Raw genomic sequence first — 25,558 nt, 5'->3', positions numbered from 1 at the left:
TTCTGATTTCCATATATGGGATAGAGCACTTTCTCGAAGTAATTATTGGAAAGTCTAAAAGTTTACCTTGACTTTTGGTAATTTAGACAATGTATATATGTTAATAACTATAAAGACTTTTTATTGTAGAATGTTTGTTCTGAAATTTATTTGACATTTCACTTTTATCTTTTTGTCTATTTTTAATTTAAAATTTCTAATTTTATTTCTTCTGTTTTAATATTTTTAAATTATGAGATGTTTCACAACTGAGGCATATATTAATATGCTTCTGGTTGTGTATCATCTTAGCATTGAGGAACTATGGAATATAAAGAGGAGAAGACTCTGGGAATTTCTAAGAGGAAGCATCCTCTTTAAGGGTTTGTTCTATAATATTTTCTTGTTATTGTGTAGTCCTGATTAGGTTTTCATTCTACCCAACGGGAGTCAAGTGATGAACTCATTTATGACATTCTGTCTAAATGAACTCCTAACGGATAAACTGTCCTTGCTAAGTTTGGTCTTTTGTTTAACTCAGTGTATGGCATCAGCTGAAAATATAGCTGTTGATTTAGTCTAGCCAAGCACCTGTCAGCAGAAAATAGCTTCTTGCCCTGAAACACTCGGGAATTCTGGATTAGTGCAGCCAGCTCTGCATTCCAGTGAAGTGCAAATGTTTGAGATGGCTTCTTGACACAACCCTTTTCTGTCCTTTCACTGACAGGCTGTGCTGGAGACCATTCGGAACCTGATGAATACTGATTGTGTGGTACCTGACTGGCTGCATGACATCATTTTAGGTTATGGGGATCCAAGTAGTGCACATTATTCAAAAATGCCCAATCAAATTGCCACTCTTGATTTCAATGATACATTTCTCTCCATTGAGCATTTAAAAACCAGCTTTCCTGGTCATAATGTTAAAGTAACTGTGGATGACCCAGCTGTACAGATACCCCCTTTCAGGTAAAGTCAGAACTGGATATACTCCATTCAAGCTTTCTGTAGCCTGTGTGACATAGGCCATTGGACTATAGCTAAAGTTTTGAATATCTTGATTTTGTTTGGGCAGTCTTTACCTTCACCATATAATGGCTGGGATAAATTTATTTTATTTGACTCTGTTTCTTAGTACAGAAAACTATTTTAAGTCCATAATAAAAGTAGGGGTGCCTGGGTGGCTCAGTCATTAAGCGTCTGCCTTCGGCTCAGGTCATGATCTCAGGGTCCTGGGATCGAGCCCTGCATCGGGCTCCCTGCTCCGCGGGAAGCCTGCTTCTCCCTCTCCCACTCCGCCTGCTTGTGTTCCCTCCCTCACTGTGTCTCTCTCTGTCAAATAAATAAATAAAATCTTAAAAAAATAAAGACCATAATAAAAGTAGCCTAACGTCTAACAGGGACCAGTAAATGCTTGTTGTCTGAAGAGCATTATATATAAACATATTTATAGTATTTGACTAAAGAAATACGCCTTTGTCTATTATGTATAATCTGGTATATTTCCTAATTAATGGACATAGTCATGGTATGTTGAACTTTCTTTTGTCTTCAGGGGAAAAATTCTGTTTTTAAGCTTACTTGCTTTCACAAAACTTAAATATTCACAATATAGTTATAATTCACGTTAAAGGAGCTTTGGTTTTAATTTTGAGTAGAAATGGAACAAAGTATCTGAAGCAGCAACTCATCACTCTTCCCTGAATTCTATTACATGGAAAAAGTGCACATAGAGAATTCTTTTTTTTTTTAGTTTAATTTTAATGTATTCATTGACCTCACCTGCTTAGGTGTTCCTAACCCCAGGCTAAAAACTTCTGCCCTGCCTTAGGGCACCTGGGTGGCTCAGTTGGTTAAATGTCTGTCTTTGGCTCACGTCATGATCTCAGGGGCCTGGGATTGAGCCCTGCTGAGCAGGGAGCCTGCTTCTCCCTCTCCCTCTGCCCCCCTACCCCCTGCTCATGCTCTTTCTCTCTCTCTCTCTCAAATAAAAAAAAAAAAGAACTTCTGCCTTAAAGGCTTGATATTCCAAGAGTCTCCTAACAGGGCTCCAGCCTGTCTCTCTAGCCTTATTTTCTCTATTGTAACCATTCTGGCAAAACTGGCCACTTGTATTTGAAACTATAGTCTTACTTCTTCCCAGAATATCTTCCCTTCCATGTTTGTATGTCTAGTTTCTTTGAAACTCATCTTTGATGCCATCTCTCCCACGAAGCCTTTTCTTACTTAAGGAGGGACAATGTGTAAAGGACTTCATAGTGCCTGAATATAACTATAGAAATGCTCCTTCTTTGATTCTCCCTTAATCAGTTGACTTTTTCTAATCTGAACACCATTAACACACATTTTAGTGCTTTTAAGTCTACTCTTTTCAGAATATATGTACAGATAGTGAGTTCCTTTAAGACATAAATGTTTCTTTCTGATCGATTATCCTCCATACAATGTCATGCACAAGGTAGGTGCTTGGTAAACATTGTTAATTGTAAAAATGAACAAAGATTTTGGTCTTGTAGGATAACTTTTCCAGTAAGGAGTGGAAAAGGGAAGAAAAGGAAAGATGCAGATGGTGAAGATGAAGATACTGAAGAGGCAAAAACCTTAATTGTTGAACCTCATGTCATTCCTAATAGGGGTCCTTATCCTTACAACCAACCCAAACGGTAATTTTACTGTCTGTATTAATTGTACTAATAAATAATAGTTTGCTATTTTGGATTAATAATAGTTTAAAATTTACTGATCCTTTAGAAACCCCAGGAAGCTTCTGTTTCTGGACCCTCTTTCCTTGTATTCTGTCAGACAGCTAAATAGCTCAGACATTTTTGGTCGTTCTGTAGTCATATTTCCAAAAGAAACATTTTTGGGTACTATGAGAAATAAATATTAAAGGGCTACCTTAATTTGAGCACAGCATTCTTACTTTAAGACCATGTGTCACATGTAGCAGCTGCCCTCATGCATGGGTGCCGTGACTAAAAAAGTGGCATTTATATATGGTATTAGATTGGGAACTGGAACTTTGACATTCCAGGTGAAATGTAAGATGGACTAAGTGTATTGAAAAATAATTGTAGTCTTTTCTTTCCATAAGATTCATTCAGTTTTAGTTGGTCATTAGAGGATGGAGGTGAAGGGAATCATTCAGAAGAGATTGGTTTAGTGTTGTAAGATGTAAAAGTACTGAAGATTTGCCATCCAACATTGTTCTTATAGTTAACAATACCGTATTATGCAACATTGTTCTTATAGTTAACAATACTCTATTAAAATTTGTTAAGAAGGTAGATTTCATGGTTTTTTGTTTTTTGTTTTACCGCATACATGCACATGCACACTCACACAACCACACACCCGGGGGAGAAGAGATTGGGAGAATGGGGCATATACAGAGGAGACATTTAGACCTCTGGTCATTGTTGTCTAAAGTTTTACCAAATGTTGTTCATCCATGTTTTTAACCAACTTTTTATTTACTCTTATTTGCAGTAATACAATTCAGTTCACTCACACACAGATAGAGGCTATCCGTGCTGGAATGCAGCCTGGGCTAACTATGGTAAGAGAACTATTGTTACACATGTTTTTACATGGATTCAGACAAGAAGTAGGCCTCAAATGTTTAGAGTATATTTGAAGCACAAAAGTCCAACTGAATTTAAGTGTTTGTAAGTCATTGTGGCATTGTTTCCATATGGAGATTTTGCTTACTGCTCATTTCAGTATTCATAAATTAAGTTTTAATGGAACATAGCTATGCCTTTTTGGTTATGAGTTGCCCCTGCCCAGTTTTTTGCTGTTAACAGCAGAGTTAAAGTACTTGCAGCAGAGATTATATGGCCTGCAAAGCCTGAAATGTTTACCTGCTGGCCTTTTACAGATAAAGCCTGCTGACAACCGATTTAAAAGTGTGTTTAGTTTCCAAGTATTTAGAGACTTCCCTGTTACTCTTCCACTTACTAATTTCTGGTGTAAGTTCTTTATGGTCAGAGACAATACTTTGTGTGATTTCATTTTTTTATTTTTTTAATTTGCTCAAGTTTATTTTGTGGTCCAGGATATGATCTCTCTTGGTGAATATTTCAACACACTTTAAAAAAAAAAGTGTTTATTCTGTTGTTTTGAGATGGAGTGTCCTATATATGTCAGATTCATTTGGTTCAATATTTCTCTGTCCTTGCTGATATTCCACCTACCATTTCTGTTGATTACTGAAAGTGGAGTATTGAAGTCTCCAACTGCAGTTACATGTTTATCTGTTTCTCCTTTCATTTCTTTCAGTTTTTGCTTCAGTTTTTTAAAGCTTTATGGATAGATACATACATATTCAAGGTTGTAATGTCTTCTTGGTGAATTGATGCATTTATTATGTAGTGTCTTTTTTCATAACTGGTAATTTTTTTTGTTCTGAAACATACTTTGATATTAATAGAGCCACTACAGTTTTCTTTTGATTAATGTTTGCATGGTCTGTCTTTTCCCATTATTTTATTTCTAACCTACCTATTAATGTTTGACATGAACTTCTTGTAAACAGCATCTAGTTGGGGTATGTTATTTTCTTTGCTCTGACAGTCTCTTTTAATTGGTGTGTTGAGACCACTTACATTAAATGCAACTGATACGTTTGGATTTAGGCCTACCATTTTATTATTTATTTTATGTTTATTCCCTTTGTTTTGTGTTCCTGTTTCTCTTTTTTTGTTTTTACCTTCTTTTGGGTTATTTACATAGTTTTTAGTGTTTCATTTTAATTTATCTATTGTGTTCTTTCATATCTCACATAGTTTTCTCTTAGTGGCTGCTCTAGAGAATTAACAGTAGATGCTTAATTTTTCACAGTCTACTTAGAAATACTATTTTGTCTCTTAAGTTGAATAAAAGATCCTTACCTCCATGTAGGTCCCTTTCCCTTTTATGCTGTAGCTTTTATGGGTATTACATCTGTATACATTGAAAATGCTGTCAGGCAATGTTAAAGTCAAACATTTTTTTAAATTATTTATTTGAGAGAGGGCGAGCATAGGTGTGCACGCAAACGGGGAGGGGCAGAGGGAGAGGGAGAGATAATCTCCAGCAGACTCTGCATTGAGTGCAGAGCCTGACACAGGGCTCTGTCTCACAATCCTGAGATCATATCCTGAGCCAAAATCAAGAGTCAGACGCTCAACTGACTGAGCCATCCAGGCACCCCAGAAAGTCAAACATCTTAAAGGGGTGAACTCTAGAGGAGAAGAATCTATTATAAATTTGCCATTTTTCTTTCATTCCTGATATTTTAAGTTTGCTCTGATGTCAGTTCCTTTCTGTCTGAAGAACTCTTTTACCACTTAAGAGTAGGTCTGCTAGTGGGGCACCTGGGTGGCTCAGTCATCAAGCGTCTGCCTTCGGTTCATGTCATGATCCCAGGGTCCTGGGATGAAGCCCCGCATCAGGCTCCCTGCTCAGCAGGAGGCCTGCTTCTCCCTCTCCCACTCCCCCTGCTTGTGTTCCCTCTCCCGCTGTCTCTCCCTCTGTGTCAAAAAAATAAATAAAATCTTAAAAAAAAAAAAAAAGAGTAAGTCTACTAGCAATGAAATATCTTAGTTTTACTTCATGTGAGAATGTCTCTGAATCATCTTCATTCTTTAAAGATATTTTCACTGGACATAGACTTCTCTGGAGTTCTTTCTTTTCAGCACTTTTAAAATGTTATTCCACTTCCTTCTGGCTTCTGTGGTTTCTGAGGGAAACCCAGTCACTTCAAACATCTTTTTGCTATATGTAATGTATCATTTTTTTCTGGTTGCTATTAAGAATTTTCCTTTAATTTTCAGCTGTTTAACTAAGATGTATTTGGGCTTGGATTTCTTTGGGATTATTCTCTTTGGAGTTTGCTGAGCTTCCTGAGTCTGTAGATTTAAGTCTTTTGCCAGATTTTAGTTTTCAACCATTATTTCTTCATATATTTTTTCTATGCCGTAAACTTCTTCCTCTTGTTCTAAGACTTAAGTAACATAAATGTTAGACCTTTTAGTATTGCCCCATAGATTCATGAGGCTCTCTTTATTCATTTGTTTTCAGTCTTTTCTTTCTGCTTATATTTTAGGTTGGGTGATTTCTATTGCTCTGTTTTCACCTTCGCTGACTATCTTGTCCACTCTGTTATTGAACTCATGAAGCAATTTTTTTTAATTTATATCTCAGTTTTAGAATGTCCATTTTCTAACAATGTGATAACTTAGTAGTTTGATATATGTTCATCTCCTTTTTAGGTTGTGGGTCCACCAGGTACTGGAAAAACAGATGTTGCAGTCCAAATCATATCCAACATCTACCATAATTTCCCAGAGCAGAGGACTCTGATTGTTACTCATTCTAATCAGGTGAGTGTGTACGTGTGTGTGTGTGTGTGTGCACGCATGTGTACTCACATATGTAGGATGGATGGTAGGGGAGATAAAGGAGTGGGGAGTGAATGAAAGCACAATGGAGATTTGTTTGTATGATAACCTGACCATAGGTACGACAGAATCCTGAAAGGCTGATGAGTATAGTGTTTGCTGTTGAGTTACTCTTGGATTGTTACTGGTCGTGACCAGACTATATTAGGAAAATATATAAACAATCTTTTATTTCTAATGGAGAGGGTCAAAATGTGGGAAAGCTAAGAAGAATACTTGGATTTATGGTCAAATATTTGGATAAATTAAATTTCTCCCCACCCTCAACCCCCACCACCTTCCATGCTAAGCTAAAGCTTTTACTTTGAGATTGAAAGCATATAACCATTACTGGTAATATTTTCCATCCTTTAGTAGAATGAATATTACCAAAAGACTAGGGCTCAAATGTATTAATACTGGATTAAGTTGTATATCCTTATGAGGTTTGTATCATGGAAGGACTATTTTATGCTGTAGATTCAATACATAAGGCATTTACAAACCGCTAAAGCAATAAAAACAAACTTTTCTCACATAAATAATGTCTGAAAAATGATCTTTATATCTATGTGTGTGCTATGGTAGTTCTTCCAAAGTTGTCACTATCATAGAAATGAATAGGACAACTAACATTCACTAGCTCTTTTGTAGCAGCTTTCAGAATTTCATGAAACTTGCCGGATAGTCTAACCTCCATAGGTACTTATGTTTTCTAAATGGTGATTTCAGTTGGCCACTTCTTTAAAAGAGTTGATCTACAAAGAAACACTGGGTTTTTAGAATGCAAAATATCACTTACTCTATTATTTGTCAACTTTTAATCTACAGGAGGTTTTTAAGATTAATGCTATGCACTTCATTCACTTGTTTTTATATCTTTGAAGTTTCTAAGTAGTGGTTGCATTATTATACAGTATACTAAAATTGTGCAGGGGAGAAAGTTGACCAAGGCTTTATCTTAATTAAAGAAACAAATTACATAAAGGCCTTTTTTTCTTCTATTTAGTAAAATTTAATCTGTAATAATCTTACCTATTTCCCAATTCTTAAAATGAATAAAGAGTAATTCATTTGTTGTTGTTCTATCATAGTATTTTTAGTAAGTTTTTTCATAACTTGATAATGACTTTCGGTAGAATCTTTTACTTATAATCGACTTGTATAGTACAATTACAGAGAAAGTTGTTTTACAAATATAACGGAAGACTTCATTGTTTGCTAATGAACAATCCTTAATAATCATATCATCCTCAGTGATGTCTATTAAATTGTTGCTTTGTTGATTTTTTACAATTGTTTCATTTGTCAGATCTTCATTTGCATACTTACTGCAAACAGTTCTTCAGTATTACTTTAATTCATAATGAAATCTTGCAGTTTTTTTCTGAGAGTGCAGTGTGGGAGTATTTTTTGTTCTCTAAATCTTTGTGGTTCCTGAGTTTGGATGGTGAGTAATGCCATGTGGTCTGATCCATTGGATCCCAGGTTTTGGATGGAAAGCATCAAGAGTTTGGATAGTGGGAAACTTTTTTCTGAAAATTTATGTTAACTTCTTCAGTATCTGAGCTCTAACTGCTAGAATTTTGATAGCAAAGGATATCTCTTTTTACATTCTATAACCTGGATATTTATAAGACTGGATGTTGACTTCATGGGCAGGCTTAGATTGATGGTAGTTAAGAGTTTTGGCTGATTTTTAAATGATGTCTTTAAAATTAGCATTATCTTTCCATATAATGGAACTTTTGCCTTTCCACAAAACATTGTAACTGCAGATGTTCAGGTAATTAATACTAGGATTTAAGGGAACCCTAAAATACAAGCATTTCATAGGTAGAAAGGAGTGACTTCTATCAGATGGCTTCCATCAGAATAGTTTGCAATAAATGAGTGCTCTGCTCATTGTTGTTATAGAGAACTTTAGACCTTTGGCCTAAGATTTGAATGATGCACTTTATCTTTCCACTCTGTGGTCCTCTTAATATATTCAACCTACACACTCACTGCCTGAGAGTCCTTCAACCTCAAAAATGTTTCAGTTTCCTGCAACCCATGGATATTCTATTGAGTGAAATCTTGGTGTGTTTATTAATTATTTTAGTAACTGTTACTATTTGGGGAAAATAGAAACTGATCCAAAGCCTTTCTTTTTTTCGTAAATTAGAAGCAAAGATTTAATGATTAGTGGTTTTTATGGTTTTCAGTTATTCAGTTGGCCAAATATATGTAGGCAACAATATCAGAAATCAAGAAAAATACTGTTTCGTTTAAATTGTAAATGACCTAACGTAAGACTTGTTTCTTTCTGTGTTTTGAAGTTGATTCTTATCTGACTGGACAACGCTCATTCTTTTATGTCTTTCTAAATGTTAGTTTTTCTTACTTTTAAAGGATCTGCTGGTTCATTAAAATTCACCATCATCCTTTTTGTTTTATTCTCCAGGCCCTGAACCAGTTGTTTGAGAAGATCATGGCTTTAGACATTGATGAGCGCCACCTCCTGCGTCTTGGTCATGGGGAGGAAGAGCTGGAGACAGAGAAAGATTTCAGCAGGTGACCAAATGGGGATGAGTTATGAAATGATATACAAAACAATTTTTAACCTTCTCCTCTTTTTCTTTATTAAAGAAACACCAAGAGACGAGAGTCATGAATAATACAACTTGATTCTGAAAGGTTCTAGCATAACCTACTTGTAGTTGACCTAAAAGTCTGGTCATGATCTCCCTCAGCTCCAGTTCTGTGTGTTTATGCCTTTTTTTCCTAAAGAATACAGTTACTTCAGTAAAGAGAGTTATCTTGTTCATCTTTTTAAAATTGCAGATTGCCATTTGTTCTCTATTTATTGAGGTGATTTTTAATGTTGCCAACTCAAACTGTACAAGTTTACCTGATTCCACATTTCATCCAGACATTTAATTTGCGTGTATTTTAGATATCAATTAAAAAATTGGTTCATTTAATGAAACACAATTGAAGATTAATGACAGTATAAGCTTTGGGGTTGTAAATCTTATTATAGCTACTTAATTGCCATTTAGCTGGACTTTATGTTTAACAGTACATGAAAAAGTGACTAAAATTTTACAAATCAGATTTCTTCTGCTGTTAGTATTTTAGGTTTCCTAGTCACACTTTCTTTATAATAGTTCATTTATTTATATTTAAATCCATTTTTAAAGCATGATTTCAGACTAATCATAACAAACAGCTGCACATATTTAATACAGCCTTTGGCTATTAAACATGACCTTTGACTAAATTGATCATAGACATCAAAAGAGCTAAAGGAGTGTTAAATTATTATGTTGCATCTATTTTGAGTTCCTGTATCACAGAGCTCACCAAACATTTGTTAGCTTTAAGAAATCATAGGGCAAAGAACAACACACATTAAGTTATTTGGGGCTCTAGATTCTTAATTTTGGATTAGCCGGAGTTACTTCTCTGAATTCTTGCCGTGAATATTTCCTCAAATTCAACTTACAAGAGTGGGCTAGACTCTAAAATTTAATAAGCCAGCATTCAGTGAACATAAAGGTGCTGGTGAAATGCTAAATACTGTAATTATAATTACACTGCAGTAGAATTTATAGTTATTTTTAAATATTATAATATAATAGAAGTAGAACTTTAAAAAAATTTCAGATAATAAGTTTCTGAAAACAAAAATACTTTTTGCTTTCTGATACATAAGCCAAGTCCCAGGTCTTATTAGTAGGTATGTGCTTGTTCAGTTGGACATATTCTTTTATTTCTCTCCTTTTATTGTAATTAAAAAGAAAAGTAGTATCATTTCATAATAAAAGTAATATCATTTTCCCTAAAGAAAATTTTTCAAACTTTGTGAGATAGTAGAAAGGGAATGGTTATCCATAATTCCACTACTCCAAAACAACTTTTTGTTAGTTTTTTCTTAATAATCATCTGTAAACATGCTGTTATTTATAATTGTGGTACATTGCTTCTTTAAGTTAAGACTTTATGGTTTTAGTATAATTTGAGATTTATGGAATAATCGCGTAAATAGTACATGGAGTTCCATTGTATTTTGCTTTTTAAATTTAACCCTATATCACAAGAATTTTGGTATTTTATTACACACTTTTTATAAGCATCTTCAATTTTTTTCTCATTACCAAAGTGTTGATTATAGAAAAAGCATTAAACTCTAGATAAGCAAACAGAAAAAGGTTACCTGGTGTAACATTAAATCCTTCTAAGTTGGAAAATTCTTTAAACATAGACTCTGTCTTATATCCCTTTATTCTCAATCATTCTTGCTGGCTCAAAGGTGAATTTCTGATCTATGGGGCATTCAAGAACATGATTTCCCTCTTTGTCCAATCTTTAAACATGACAGCAGCAGTGTTTACACTATCTTAATTTTTGTTTAATGTTAAAAGGTTGTTATAGGAGGCACTTTGTTGGGGTGCCTGAGTGGCTCAGTCGGTTGAGCATCTGCCTTCAGCTCGGGTCATGATCCCAGGGTTCTGGGATCGAATTCCGCATCGGGCTCCTTGCTCGGCTGGGAGCCTGCTTCTCTCTCTCTCTCTGCCTCTGCCTCTCTCTCTCTCTCTCTCCCTCTCTCTCTGTCTCTCATGAGTAAATAAAATTTAAAAAAAAAGAAGGCACTTTTGTTATTGTGGAAAGAGTTCTGATTCACTGCTATTTTCTTAATTACATGCCTCTGAACCAGGTACTCTTCAAATTCAGTTTTCCTACTCATTCAGCAAATATTTATGAACCTACTAGGTTCAGATGCCAGGCTACATGCTGGGACAACAAAGAATGATCAAATACATTTTAAAATTAATTTTCGAAGCCTTTAGAACTAATCTACTTCTATGATAGTGTAAAACAGGGTTATTCAAAGCAGCCAATCCGTAAACTATGTATTCTTGGTCTGTGATGAGATGAACTAGCACCGGAATGCACTGTAGTTTCCCTTTTTGTGAAGGTCTTGTTATTAAAAAAAAAAAGAAAAAAAAGAATTAAATGGTACATTTAGAGACACAGTTGATTTTCCTTCCTCACAGACCACTAACTAACATGTTTGCAGATCAACACTGACCCAAGAACTACCACTTATATTAAATATAAAGAGTGTTTCCTACTGGTTTTTTTTTTTTTCCTGTTTGGCCATTTATAGTTTTTATTATGGTTTTTTTAAAGATTTATTTTTTTGAGAGGGAGACAGAGAGCGGCGAGCGGGGGTGGGGGGTGTTGGCAGGACACAGAGGGAGAGAGAATCTCAAGCAGACTCTGTGCTGAGCATGGAGCCCAATGAGGGGCTCGATCCCATGACCCTGAGATCACGACCTAAGGCGAAACCAAGAGTCGGATGCTTAACTGACTGTGCCACCCAAGGCGCCCCTATTACGATTTTCTTAAATGTTTTGCTGACAGTTTCCTTAAAAATCTCTTCATTACATAATTTTGCTTTTTTGCTTCTTTGAAATTTCTAGATATGGAAGAGTTAATTATGTCCTGGCTCGAAGAATAGAACTTTTAGAAGAAGTCAAACGATTACAAAAGAGTCTAGGAGTTCCAGGAGATGCTTCATATACTTGTGAAACTGCAGGCTATTTCTTCTTATATCAGGTAAAAGATTAAGAGTTTTTAAATCATATGGTCTTCCGTTGGAAACTGGGATGGGTTCTTGAAATTCTTCTTGAAAGCCTGTCTTTTTGTTGAGTAGATTAAAATGTATGCTGTTGCCAAAGCTATATTTGTGAATATTAAATGTTTGTATTTCCTATTATCTTTTATTTTCTTGGCTAAATAGCTTCGCTTGATGACTCATTCACTGAAAGGCCAATGTTGCTACTTTTTAAATATTTTTCCTTTTTCTTTCTTGCTACTGACAAATTTTCTAGTCTCTCTTTGTTTTCATTACTGTAGAAATATAACTAAATATGCTAGCTACCCAGTGGTAACAAAGTACAGTTCTGTAACCTACTTCTATTCATATTAATCAGCTAATGAAGAAGAACATACTCTCCTTTCAAATTTCCAAAAATAAATTACATTTTAGAACTAATTTCAAAGTAGGAGTTTAAGTTAAAAATTCTTTTGACTTCAATTTAGAGGTGTGCTTTTGCTTTGGTTAGGGTTAATTTTTTAGGTGTGAAAACCATTAAGAAATAGAAAACTAAATAAAATGAACAAAAATAAATCTTAATAGTCAGTTTACTAATAATTTTAAGCAGATTAAGGCATAATCATATAATGGAGAATTTTATATAACTTTGTTCTCTTTGTACTCATGCTATTTGTATATTTTTAAGTCCACATTATACCATTGAAATTTTAAAACGTATATGATAAGAATAGGTGTATGCTCATAAGTAGATACCCAGACCAGTTCAATCCATTCAAAATGATCAGATTTCATGGTTTCTAGTGACACAGAGAAGATAGACATCACCTTGCAAAGTAGCCTGCATTGGACTCAGGCAGTTTAGAACTTTGAATAATGGAGTAAAGATCATGCCTAAATGTATATTTGGCACAAAATAAAAATCACTAGGCTCTCAGTGAAAACTACTTTAAAAGTAGGAGAAATAATCAATAAATTTGTGGAGACTTAAGTAATCGATTTGGGAAAAACAAACTTGAAGCTTCACAGTACAGACAATTTTCAACATGTAAGAATCACATTGGGAAAGTTATTTTAAAAGGAAATTGTCAAGTTCTGTCCCCAGAGATTTCTTTCAGTAGGAGGTGGTATCCAGGAATCTAAATCTTTATTTAGCCTCTCAGATGTTCTGCCTAAGAACCACACTTGGAGAAACCCTGACTGGGAGAATTACCAAAATTGAGATTAAGCAGGAACCGCATGGTAGAGGCATAGTAAAACATACCAGGATAACTATATCACAAAAGTCATAAAATGAGCTTTCAAATATATACTCAGTTTAACAGAAATGCTTTGTAAATATACTAAAGAGAATTGGAAAAATTATAAAGGTCTGGGAGAAGGGTTGACATTTACTAAAATGCTGCTAAAGTAGGACTTACCATATATGGAGAAAAACTGAGATAATGAAAAAATACAGAATTTCTTTGTCCAGAGAATTGGTTTTTTGTTTGTTTTTTAAGCATCAGTAATACCATTTTGAGTATACATGGAGAATCTGAAATGTCTGAGATAAAGTCCCATAGATGACACTGAGGTTCTTTCCAGTTTATATATATTTATAAATTATTTATATTTTCATTTATCCTTATATATACACATATATTTTTTCTTCTGAGAGGGAGAGCGTGGTGGGCAGTGTGGGGAAGAGAAGCAGAGGGAGAGAGAAAATCTTATGCAGGGTTCACACCCAGTGCAGAGCCCAACTGGATCTCATGACCCTGAGGTCAAAACCTGAGCTGAAACCAGGAGTCAGACATCTAACCGACTGAGCCACCCAGGCACCCCTAGTTTTTCTATTTTTGATTAAAGAACCTTTTTTCTATAATCTTAAAAGTCACTTTTAAAAAAGGGCCCTCTGTCAGTGACCTAGATAAGAAATAGTCCTGTTAGGTCAGGGATTGCTTTTCTTTTTCTTTCCCTTTACTTAGTAGATCTTATTTTTACTAGATTTCTTTTTTATTTGATCATTTAAAACCTAATAATTAGCTAGGAATTTTAATCTCAAGTCCCTTTTTTTCATAGGTCATGTCTCGTTGGGAAGAATATATCAGCAAAGTGAAAAATAAAGGTAATATGCTGCCAGATGTTACGGAAGTCTCCACTTTCTTCCCTTTTCATGAATACTTTGCAAATGCCCCTCAGCCCATTTTTAAAGGCCGATCTTATGAAGAAGACATGGAAATTGCTGAAGGATGTTTCAGGCATATTAAGAAAATCTTCACTCAGCTTGAGGTAAGGATTCTCAGGTTTTTTAACTTGCCTTTAAAGGCTTCAAGTTCAGTTGGTTTTTTTGTTTTTAATGAAGTAAGTGTGGAATATTCACATCTTACAAACCAGATTGTTACTTTTAAGTGAGATTATTGAAAACATTTATAGTTTTAGTTCAAGAAGTGAGTAAAAATTAAGATTTATATTCAATCCCCATTATTCTGACTTTTCTGGTGTAAAAGTCTTAGCATTTAAGAAAGGAATGCTTCCCTCAAGAGATTCAACAGTGTTTCTTTGAATTGGAATCTGAGACTGCCACTTCCAAATGATGGAAAACATTTGAAGAGTATAGCAGCCCCAGTCAGGCTCAGAGATCACATTCAGGCTCAGATTCCACAGTAAGATGATTTAGGATTACTCAGGTAACAGGGGCAGTGACTTTGTCTGTTTTGTCTTTGTACCTTTTAGATAAGATATCTCTACTTCCTAAAGGAGTATCTGGCACATAGTATATATTCAGTAAATATCAATGCATGGTGTTGGTAGGGGGGAGGTGGATAGATGGTAAGTACAGAATAATAAATATATAGTATAATAGTAAGTAAAGTTTTAGGACCTACAAAACAATATTAGAGTATGTTTATATAAACAAAGTAAAAGAAAAAAAAAGTAAAAGGATAAAAACATTTAATTCATAATAGTAGCTGTCTTGGGAGGGGTGGGGAGAGATTTAAACAGAGTCCCTCTCCTGTACCTGTCATGTTTTAACTATTTAAAAAACAAAAATGTTAAAAATATCTAAAGTATGACATAATGTTCAGAATTTATAGGACTTGATATTAGGCGCTCTGCTTGGGCTTGTTTGCTCCTCATTTAATATCTATTGTCCATCATTTTACCCTGCTCTATGGGGATCTTCTGCCACGGTCAGAGGTGGGCCTGATCCTTGGAGGTTTAATTTCTTGGCTTTCCATATTAGCTGACTTCTGGCTGGGTTTAGCCAATAAAAATGTGGCAGAAATAGAGAAGCTAGGATATTGCTCCACCAATTGTCTTGGGTTTCATCTCTTCCATGGCTCCAGTTTCTGTTGGCCTGGCTTCCTATGATTTGTTGCTGTAGCTTACTCTGGTACCCCAGTCCCACTGCCTCCTTCCTTTATCTGTCCTAGCCTAGGAATGGTCAAACTTCCTGCTATTGCTCATCTCTCGGTTAGCTCAGCCATTCGTTCCCTGGCTGGCTTATGTACTCCTTTGTCAACTGTGAAACCAAACCCCCTGCATTAAATTTCCTTTGTTATGAATACTTGAAAAAGTTCCTGTTTTTGTGGAAGGACCTTGAGTAGATACTGTGGTGATAGATATTTTATTCAATATTCTTGTTGATAACTGTCAACATTTTACCTTATACAAAAACAGTCCAAATTATAGCTTGAGTGTCTTATTATATGAACTCAATTAATACCTAATTAATAATGAACAGAATTGTGATCCATTAGGCTTAGTTTATGATATAATTATATTAATAATCAGGAATTAAGTCTGATAAACTGGATTGTGTGAATGTATGCATGAAACATGTTTATTTTCCTAAAATACTCTCTCCCTGACCCCCACTCCCATAGGAATTCAGAGCTTCTGAACTGCTTCGAAGTGGACTGGACAGATCTAAATACCTTCTAGTGAAAGAAGCCAAAATCATTGCTATGACTTGTACTCATGCTGCCTTAAAACGACATGATTTAGTCAAGCTAGGTTTCAAGGTAGGGACTTACAGTTTCATTCCTCAGTTGATCATCTGGTCAGCTGTTAGGTTTCTCTTTTCTCTCCTTTCCTTTCCTTTCCTTTTCTTTTTCTTTTTTAATTTTTATTTAAATTTTCCTTTCCTTTTCTTTTCCTTTCCTTTCCTTTACCGAGGCCGTTTCCCTTGAAGATTGGCTTACCTCTTACTGACGTTCATATTTATAATTCCTTAAAAATGTCTTTTCTGAAAGTGATGATAATCTCTGATGTTTATATGATTAATGAACTCTAGACCTGATTTTTCTAAGTCTGCTTATCAGTAATATGTCAATTAAGTAACATAACCATATGATTATCTAAACAAAGTCTAATATTTGTTAAGGTAAATTGATTTTTCACTATGTTAAAAAATCTCCAAACATAACTAAAAGCTATAAAAATAACATTTGACAATGTTTTTCACCTATCAGACATCTGTATCTTACATTGTTCATGTTTTAAATACACATCCACTCCCACTTATTTGTTCATTCAGTAGATGGAAAACCTTCTATGTAAGGATATGGAATACTCTTATTTATAAGACTGTAGATGAGATATTAAAATGATTTCGTCATATGATAAAGACAGGAGAGCTAATGGGCACCATAGCCTGATAACCTGTGACTTGTTTAAAGTGGAATGTAGTAAATAAGCAGTAAATTTGAATTTGCAGCCTCTTTATAACTTTGCTAGTGATACTGGCCTAAACTCTGACTTTAATGCAAATTGTTTAACTTCTTCGCAGTTGGTTTATCTGTTGTTTAAAATAGGGTTTGTGTACTGCTTTGAATTCAAAGTTAGAAAAGCGTTTGTTGTTAATGAAAGTGACTGACAATTTTTAAATGTTGTGAGCTCGCTGGAGGGTAAGTGCTAAATACTATTCAGGGTGACAGAGTAGTTGCTATCTTGGATGGAAGGTTCCTCAGCCGCAAGGTTAGCACAAGCACGATAATTTATTAAACTGTCTGTGAACTTATGTTAGTGGTGTGAACTTACCCTTTTGCAAATTATTAGTGAGAATTTTTCACCTAAATATTTTGTTCTTGGGGCTGACATAGAAAATATGCTTGGTATTTGATATTCAATCATATCGGTTTAATAACAAGGGAAATGATGCAATCATAATTAACATTTTATGGTGTGCAGCTTTTCACATGCATATTTTAAAAAACATTACTTGTAGCTTATCAAACTTTCGTTAATCATTTACTTACGATGTGCTATACATACATAGTTAGCATGAGTGCTGATAGTATTCCTTAGATCTTTTATATTTTTAAGTTTGAAGTTTCATTTTTATCAAACTTCCCCTGCATCTGGTTTATGCATTTAAAAACCTTGTTGTAGAGCTACTTAACATGAAGAAAGGGCAGTCCCCTACTTCCCTGATTAGCCATTCTTTCAACTCTTAGTATTTTCTGTGTTCTTTTTATCTGTATCAATAAAGAATGTTAAATTTGCATTTAGGGGTGCCTGGGTGGCTTGGTTAAGCATCTGCCTTGGGCTCAGGTCATGATCCCAGGGTCCTGGGATCGAGCCTCTCGTTGGGCTCCCTGCCCAGCAGGGAGCCTACTTCTCCCTCTGCCTGCCGCTCCCCCTGCTTGTGCTGTCTCTCTCTCTCTCTCTCTCTCTCTCTCTCTCTCTCTCTCTCTCTCTCTGTCAAATAAATAAATTTGCATTTTCGACATTGTGTTTTGACCCTGTGCCATCCCCAGGGAGACATGCATGCACAGTCATGTGCTCTTTTCCTGCCTTAATATGCCCAGTAGGGTTATGTCATAATTTTGCTTTGTGATTAAAGTTGCCTTTTAAAAAGCAGAATCTATAGATACATTTTTTGTAAGTTAAATTGCATTAGATTTTCAGAGTTATTTTTCAGAAAGCAGGCTCTTTAAACCATCTTGAGCTGCTCCCACTCTGTTTTGCATATCATATCTATTATCCTCAGAGTCCACACAGGGACTTGTGAGAAAATATGGATCTTAGAACTCCTCATCCTAAGCTCCCATGAGGATGACCTAATTAATCCTTGTAATAGGGAAATTCAGCATCCGATAGAGCTAGAGAAGACACCTATCCACATACCTTTAAGTATTTTCAATAAGAAACAGTAAAGAATTGAACCTTAACTTTCATCATTGAATGTCCAGTGGAAATTCATGTCATCTGCTTGTCTTGGACAAATAAATACAACCATAGTTTGGTAAAAATGAGTAGCACAGAAATTACAGTATATGTAAACAGCTCATTTAAAAACAGTTAATAGGGCACCCTGGCAGGAGCTGAAATTGAAAAAAAAATTACCGTAATAAAATAAATAAAAAATAAAAGTTAAAAGTTAATTAAGCATAAAGAGTAAATATGCTCCTACCTTCCACCTTCCAAGGAAACAAAGTAAGAGGAGAAAACATTAAAAACACAAAACAAAGGAACTCTAATTTGTACTTAGATTCTCAAAGAAGGTATTTTACCAATCAGACAAGGAAGAGGATGTCACACTAAGTAACAAGCAGAATTAGAAGTGGAGGGGAAGGAAAACATGTTGAGAATAGATCTAGAAGAGAATTGAGCAGATGGGAGAGCCGTAATCATCAAAGAAAGAATGAAATTTCCTTATGTTGGAGAAAGACTTGATTTTTCATTATTTTATAAGTGTGCAGTGCCTGATGTTACTGGAAACTGGGCTAGTGGAAGGATGCAGGCACCAAACAAGTAGATACACAGAATTACAAATTGTGATGTGCTATGAGACAAAGGAAGAGAGTTCTGTGGAATCAGGTTTAACTTGGGAGGTCGGAGAAGACATGGATAAAGTGGGTTTTAAGCTGGTACTTTAAAGATGAGGAAGAGCCAAGCAGACAAAAAATGAAGAGCAAATAGTACTGCAGAGGGCCTAAGGCCAGAATGGTTTTGCCATTTCTAAGAAAATGAAATAGGTCAACGTGGCTGCAGCTTAATTAGTAAGGAGGAAGGTGGCATTTAAAGTAGGAGAGGAAGACGGAGGGGGGGGCAAATTGAATATAGGCCTGTATTAATACACCTTTTACAGGCCTTTTCAGGGATCTTTTTTCCTAAGATAAGTGGAAGCCAGGGAAGGATTTGAAACCAGTTGGTGACATGATCTGATGCCTGTTGTATCAGTGGTTTAGGGGAGGCAAGCCAGGAAGGGGCAGGGCTAGTAAAAGAGATTTCTAGCAGTAGTCAGAGTGGTGGCTTAGATTTTAGTGGTGGTGGTAGTAGAAATGGAGAGAGAGTTTTGAAGATAAAATTACATGCTTTGATGACAAATTGAATGCCAGGGGTAAAACAGAGGTAGATTGTCAAGTGCTGGGTAGGATTCATAAGGGGGAAAAAAAAATACCCCAAAAAACTACCCAGGGTAAGAATACCAATGGAAATGACCTCATATATAATCATAAATTGATTCTTGCTTATGTAGAACTTAAGGAACTGAGTTGAAAAATAACTAAATTGATATGCAATGCAAGAAATGATATGCAGGATCTCTTCAAGGTAGAATTGTATATTCAGGGGGCTTCCCTGAGGTTACAGACTTGAACTAGAAAAGCAGGGGCATCATGATAAAAAAGATTATGAACTTTCTGTTTGAATAATTTGTATGATGTTATTTTTATCTGAAATTATTTGGGGTTTTTTTTGGATAGTTATAGTTATGGTGGTAGTTGTTTGGCTTTCAAGCTGTGTTTTTTTTATTATGTTAATCACTATACATCATTAGTTTTTGATGTAGTGTTCCATGATTCATTTTTTTTTTTAAGATTTTATTTATTTATTTGACAGAGAGAGAGAGACACAGAAAGGGAACACAAGCAGGGGCAGAGGGAGAGGGAGAAGCAGGCTTTCCGCAGGGCAGGGAGCCCGATGCGGGGCTCTCTCCCAGGACCTTGGGATCATGACCTGAGCCGAAGGCAGATGCTTAATGACTGAGCCACCAGGCGCCCTTCAAGCTGTCTTTTTAACAAGCTTTCCTTTTTCTCCATTTCTCAGTATGACAACATTTTAATGGAAGAGGCTGCGCAAATCCTGGAGATAGAAACTTTTATACCTCTTCTTCTACAGGTAAGAAACGGAGATCTGAGACAAAGAAAGAGTTTGAAGAATTCTGGGGAACGGTGTCAAAAAGCTACAGTTTTGGGGTGCTAATTGTCATAATTACATTTTTTTTTAACTTCATTATGTTTGCTATTCTATTTTAAGCCTATAAACTTCCTTTAATCTATTCACTGGTTATTTAGTAGTTTGTTTTGTTTCTGGGAGTACTATTTAAAAATTCATAGTTTATCTTTAAGTTTTGAAAAGACAGTAATTTTAATCAAGAAAATTACATTGTTAAGCAGTCTGGAGGGTAGATGAGCTATTTTTTTCATTTCCTTTGTTAGTTGTTTCTGGAATTGTTTTTGATGTTCACTGAGTACATTGCTTTTCTTTATTTTATGCCTAAATTTTTCTGAGCTAAATGGCGATGTTTAAGAATGTTTCTTATTGTACAATAGTCTTTACTGTGGAAGAATTAAAAACAAAATGTGGAATTCCCGATTTAAGAATAGTGACTGCTTTAATTTATGGATAAATTGGGTTCTAAAAGTTGTTTTATAAGCCAAGTTATTTGGAACTTGGGATGTGTTTTATCAGGGTATGTTTCAAGGAACAAGATGTGTAAAGTAGGAAATCAAAGTAGTCGTGTGGGAAATTAAAGACATAACTTTTACTACTTTGGGGGTTTTCAGACTGGCTCTTGGCTTAATTGTAATACAGAGTATCCACTTTGACATCTGTCCATTTCCCTGCTCAGGCATCTTTTTCTTTCTATGCACCCTTTGCCTAATTCTGACCTGAGTCTCCCTTGGCTTGCCCTACCTTAAAGTAGGGTAATTCCATGCTCACCTTCTCAGTCCCTCTACCCTCCCTCATGCACTGTCAGTCACAAGGGTGATGGCCCCTGTTTGTGGTTCACAAGTCATTCTATAAATTTTCCAGATTTCTCTCTGTGGAACTGGTGAATAAGAATTAGTAAGCCAATAAAGCCATTTTTTAAATAGCAGGACTCTTGAGCGATCAATTAGAGACCAACAGGGCAATATATTAATCAGAGTATTTTGTCATCTCCTCACTTTTCATTTCTAGAATCCTCAAGATGGTTTTAGCCGCCTGAAACGCTGGATTATGATTGGTGATCATCACCAGTTACCTCCAGTCATTAAGAATATGGCCTTTCAGAAGTATTCAAACATGGAGCAGTCTCTCTTCACTCGCTTTGTCCGGGTTGGAGTTCCTACTGTGGACCTTGATGCTCAAGGGAGAGCCAGGGCAAGGTAAAGGAGCCTTAAGAACTACCTATTTAAGGACCCCAGCTCCATGATCCAACTATTTGATAGCATATTCACTAGCAAGTGTAGAATTCCCTGTTGTCTAGGAACCTGCCATCTACAAATCTGGAAGTGCCTATATTGCCTTCTGCATTGGGTGTGAACTGACCGAGATATTTCCTGCACTTCACTTTAATTCACTGAGATTAATTGATGTGACTTGTAAACTAAAGCTTCTTTTCACTGTCTCTTGCCCTTTCTTCATGCCTGCAGAAGATATATAGTTAATATCATTTTGAAATCTAAAACAAAAGGTGAACAAGAAGAAAACACACCAGTTCTTACTTATATTAAGTGTACAGGCCCTATCTCATAATTACCTCAAAGTATTCCTCAGTTTACAGACTCTTCCCTGTTTGTTTTTGGTTGTTTTTTTTTTTTTTATTTAAGGAGTAAAGATAGCATTTATCTCAGAGAACACAGTAGAGCTTCATTTCTATAATCATCAAGTCTTCTGACCTTTGGTTACTTGAAGCAGGGAGGCAAGTTGAAAAGCATTATTGCTAAAAAGATGAGTGCAAAATGGTTAACATGAAAATTAAAAGGAAGAACACAGCTCCTTAGGAACCCAAATTTTGCATCACTAATATTTCCTGTTTGTGGGGGCGGGGTTTGTCTTTGGAAAGCTTATGTAACCTCTACAACTGGCGATACAAGAATCTGGGAAACCTACCCCACGTGCAGCTCTTGCCAGAGTTTAGTACAGCAAATGCTGGCTTGCTTTATGACTTCCAGCTCATCAATGTGGAAGATTTTCAAGGAGTGGGAGAGTCTGAACCTAATCCTTATTTTTATCAGGTGAGAAAAAACGTGAAACTTTTAAGTTTATTTTGCATTAACTAGCTGAATTACTACCTAAATCAGTGACATTGAACCATTTGGCTAGCCATTGAAAAAAAAATTAAGTTCCCATCTCACACACAACACAAAAATTTCTGTTTCATATAGATTCAAGATACATACACCAAAGAAACTGTAAACACACTAGAAAGAAGAAAATACTGATTTAATATATATATACATATATTATATATATATTTATAATAACATTAGGGTGAGAAGGGTCTTAAGCTCATTACCAGAGGCAGAAATCATAAAAATATTGATTGGAGACCAAAATTTATTTCCAAGATTTAACAGACAGTGGGTTAAATTCTGAATAAATAAATAAATATATATATATATATATATATATATATATATATATATATATATATATATATATAGGAACTCCTGTAAATCACTTTTTAAAGTAACACCCCAACAGAAAAATGCAATAAAGATAAAAATACGCAGTTCACAAAAAAAGATTTGTAGCAAGTATAAGTCACTGGACTGTATTTTCACCTCTAATAATACTCAGTGTGGAGTAGGTTTAGGGAAATTTTATACTCATGCAATGCTAGAAGGAAAACAATTTGGTGAACAGATTGTCAGTATGTATTAAAAGCAGTGTCCTCACTCTGAAGAATTTATCCTAAAAAATAAATGGACAAGTTTGCAAAGACTTATATGCTAAAATGTCCATCAGATCTTTTTCTTTTACTGCATATTATTTTAGAAATGAGAAACAACGAAAGTATCTATCGGTAGGGATTAATTACACTATTACCTATTCCATATAATGAATAGACACTAAGTATGATAACATTATAACTTTGTTTACTGACAAGGAAAATGTTTATGCTATATTAAATGAAAAAAACTAGATTGTAAAATATATTGTATAGTGTTCTTTTTTTTTTTAAAGATTAATTTATTAGAGAGAGTGGGGGTGGGGAGTGCAGGCTGCAGAGGGAGAAGGGGAGAATATAAATGATTTTTCTGAAGGTGTTCGAGAATTTTACTTTTGTCTTTACATGAAAACCAGCTTCTTGTCTTCCTTTTTTGATTTTCATGTTATGTTATCAGTTAACCTAGGATAGGATTATTCCTTAGTTTTATGAAAGGTGTTCACTTATCCAAGTTGACTTCACTTCTTGAGGTGTGATAAATGAACAGTTGTGCCAGTTAACCATTCTTTCTACAGAATTGAAACAAAAGGAAATAAATGCATAATCTGATCATTTTTACATTACAGAATCTTGGAGAAGCAGAATATGTAGTGGCACTCTTTATGTACATGTGTTTACTTGGTTACCCTGCTGATAAGATTAGTATTCTAACAACATATAATGGGCAAAAGCATCTTATTCGTGACATCATCAATAGACGATGTGGAAGCAATCCATTGATTGGAAGACCGAATAAGGTAATTTTGCGAATATCATGTGTTCTCTTATTCATCATATTGGCAGGATGGGAAAATTTATATTTATTACGAGTTATTTATATTATTCTACTTTGTCTCTTTGCTATCTCCTTTTAAGACGTAAGAAAATGAAATAATAGGAACTATAAATAAATCTCTAACAGTCCTATCAGTGTTACTGGTTTGCTGTGAACTTCTGTCTCAACTACCACATTGAAGATTTTTGTTGATGGTAGTCAGAAATAAATGATTTTAAAACTTTTTGTTGGTAAAATGGAGGATAATGAAATTATGTTATTTATGTACTATTATAGTAGAAATAGGATTGTAGCATTTTTTTATTTTGTCATTTTTGCAAAGGTAAAATTTGTACTGCTTTTTATTGTATGTGTGTGGGAGAGTGTTTTTTCTTGAGAATAAGGAAAGATTGTAGTACCTTCGGACCTGAGGATTATTTTTTTATACTTTTTTTTATTTTTTGCGTGGTATGGAGTAATATCAAATAAATAAGATGCTTGATTATATCAATAAAAGGCTGAAAGGTTAGAATAAAAAATATATTACTAATGATGAAATTAAGACTTTAGTTGTAAACATGGAAGCTCTTTCACTTTTTCTTGGAAATCATCCAAGAGTAACAGGAAAATGGGAGGAGGGAAAGACAAACGACATTTTTAGTGAGGTGACACAAATCAGGGGATGAAGATCAGGAAGTGAATGTGGGAAGAAGAGAATTTAGAGGACCAGTCTTGAGAGTACCAGCAAAAACACTTTCTGAAGGTGAATGCTGAAGCATAAGAGCCACGTTCCTGTTACTGAACAGTGGATGTGGGAATTGGGGTGAGCAGAAGCCTCCCTGGCCCCAGATTGGTTCAAAGAAGCCGCCATGTGAGCCGTGCTTGCCCAAAAGCAGACTTGTCTCTACAGTAGCAGAGGAAGAGAGAACCTTCTGTTGTGAAAACCAGCCAGCCTTTAGGAAACCATCCAGCTCATCCCAGCTTAACCTCTGGCACGTAGCTAATCTAAGAAACCACATATTCAGTGATGAAATAGTGAGAAAAAGGAACCTAGTCCGAGCTCGATTTATACAGGGAAAAAAAGGAGGGCAGCAAAACGTACCGACAAGACATTTGCCTCAAAAACATGTTGGCCCGGAACAGATTGAAAACTTTGAATACACATTTGGCTGTGAATTTTGAAATGCTTAATGAAGTAACCATTTCTGTGGGGAAGGCTACAAAGCAGAGAAATTTAATAACTCAGGAAGAGATGAAATGTGAGCTGGAAGAAAATAAAAGCACAGAAATGGAGACAAAGTTGAAAGGAGTACAAGGACCCACTGAACACTCCATGTAGGAAGTGGAGATGAGAAACGAGTGACACTGAAGTGTAGAAAGCTTAGAACTAGAAGAACCTCAATATCCGAGTCCTTTAATTTATAACAGAAAAACTTAAGTAATAAAGGAAAGTTCTCTCTTCTCATATAACAAGAAGACAAAAGGTGAAATGGCTCCAGGGCTGAGTTACGGAGTGACTCCATGATGTCATCAAAGACCAAGGTTTGTTTCATCCTTCTGCTCTGCCATTCTGAGTGTGTGAGTCCAGTTCTCAGATAAGCTTTCTACATGGTCAGGTTGGCAACAGAAATTTCCAGGGATTACATCTACACATAAGAGCAAAAGACTTAAATCCAAAATACAAGAACTCGTATCTATAACAGTCATTGTTAAATAAACACAGCCCAATACAAAATTGGCGAATGAATCGTCACTTCACACAAGAAGACATAGGAATGGCCAGTAAGCACAAGCAGAGTGCTTACCATCATTCCTTGTCAGGGGAATGCAGATCAAAACTACAGTGAGGTACACTGCACACCAAA

General features: G+C 35.3%; 1 protein-coding gene across 2 annotated transcripts in view; it reads left to right on the top strand.

Moving 5' to 3' along the window:
• Positions 1 to 25,558, top strand: part of AQR (aquarius intron-binding spliceosomal factor) — a 107,612-nt gene that overhangs the window by 67,428 nt on the left and 14,626 nt on the right. For both annotated transcript variants that reach the window (XM_028119508.2, XM_028119509.2), the window contains exons 20-31: positions 707 to 948; positions 2,496 to 2,642; positions 3,469 to 3,538; positions 6,234 to 6,344; positions 8,848 to 8,957; positions 11,873 to 12,008; positions 14,071 to 14,280; positions 15,879 to 16,016; positions 20,047 to 20,118; positions 21,184 to 21,371; positions 22,052 to 22,223; positions 23,506 to 23,676. In XM_028119508.2, coding sequence (XP_027975309.1) covers positions 707 to 948; positions 2,496 to 2,642; positions 3,469 to 3,538; positions 6,234 to 6,344; positions 8,848 to 8,957; positions 11,873 to 12,008; positions 14,071 to 14,280; positions 15,879 to 16,016; positions 20,047 to 20,118; positions 21,184 to 21,371; positions 22,052 to 22,223; positions 23,506 to 23,676 — 1,767 coding nt within the window. The remainder of the gene's footprint in view (positions 1 to 706; positions 949 to 2,495; positions 2,643 to 3,468; positions 3,539 to 6,233; positions 6,345 to 8,847; positions 8,958 to 11,872; positions 12,009 to 14,070; positions 14,281 to 15,878; positions 16,017 to 20,046; positions 20,119 to 21,183; positions 21,372 to 22,051; positions 22,224 to 23,505; positions 23,677 to 25,558) is intronic.

This window comes from Eumetopias jubatus, unplaced genomic scaffold (genome assembly GCF_037043125.1).
Source record: "Eumetopias jubatus isolate StellerSeaLion01/CBP00866 unplaced genomic scaffold, mEumJub1_p1.0 scaffold_7, whole genome shotgun sequence".
Lineage (NCBI taxonomy): Eukaryota > Metazoa > Chordata > Mammalia > Carnivora > Otariidae > Eumetopias > Eumetopias jubatus.
Note: the sequence above shows the minus strand (reverse complement) of the source record. Positions and strands in the feature narration are given on the sequence as shown.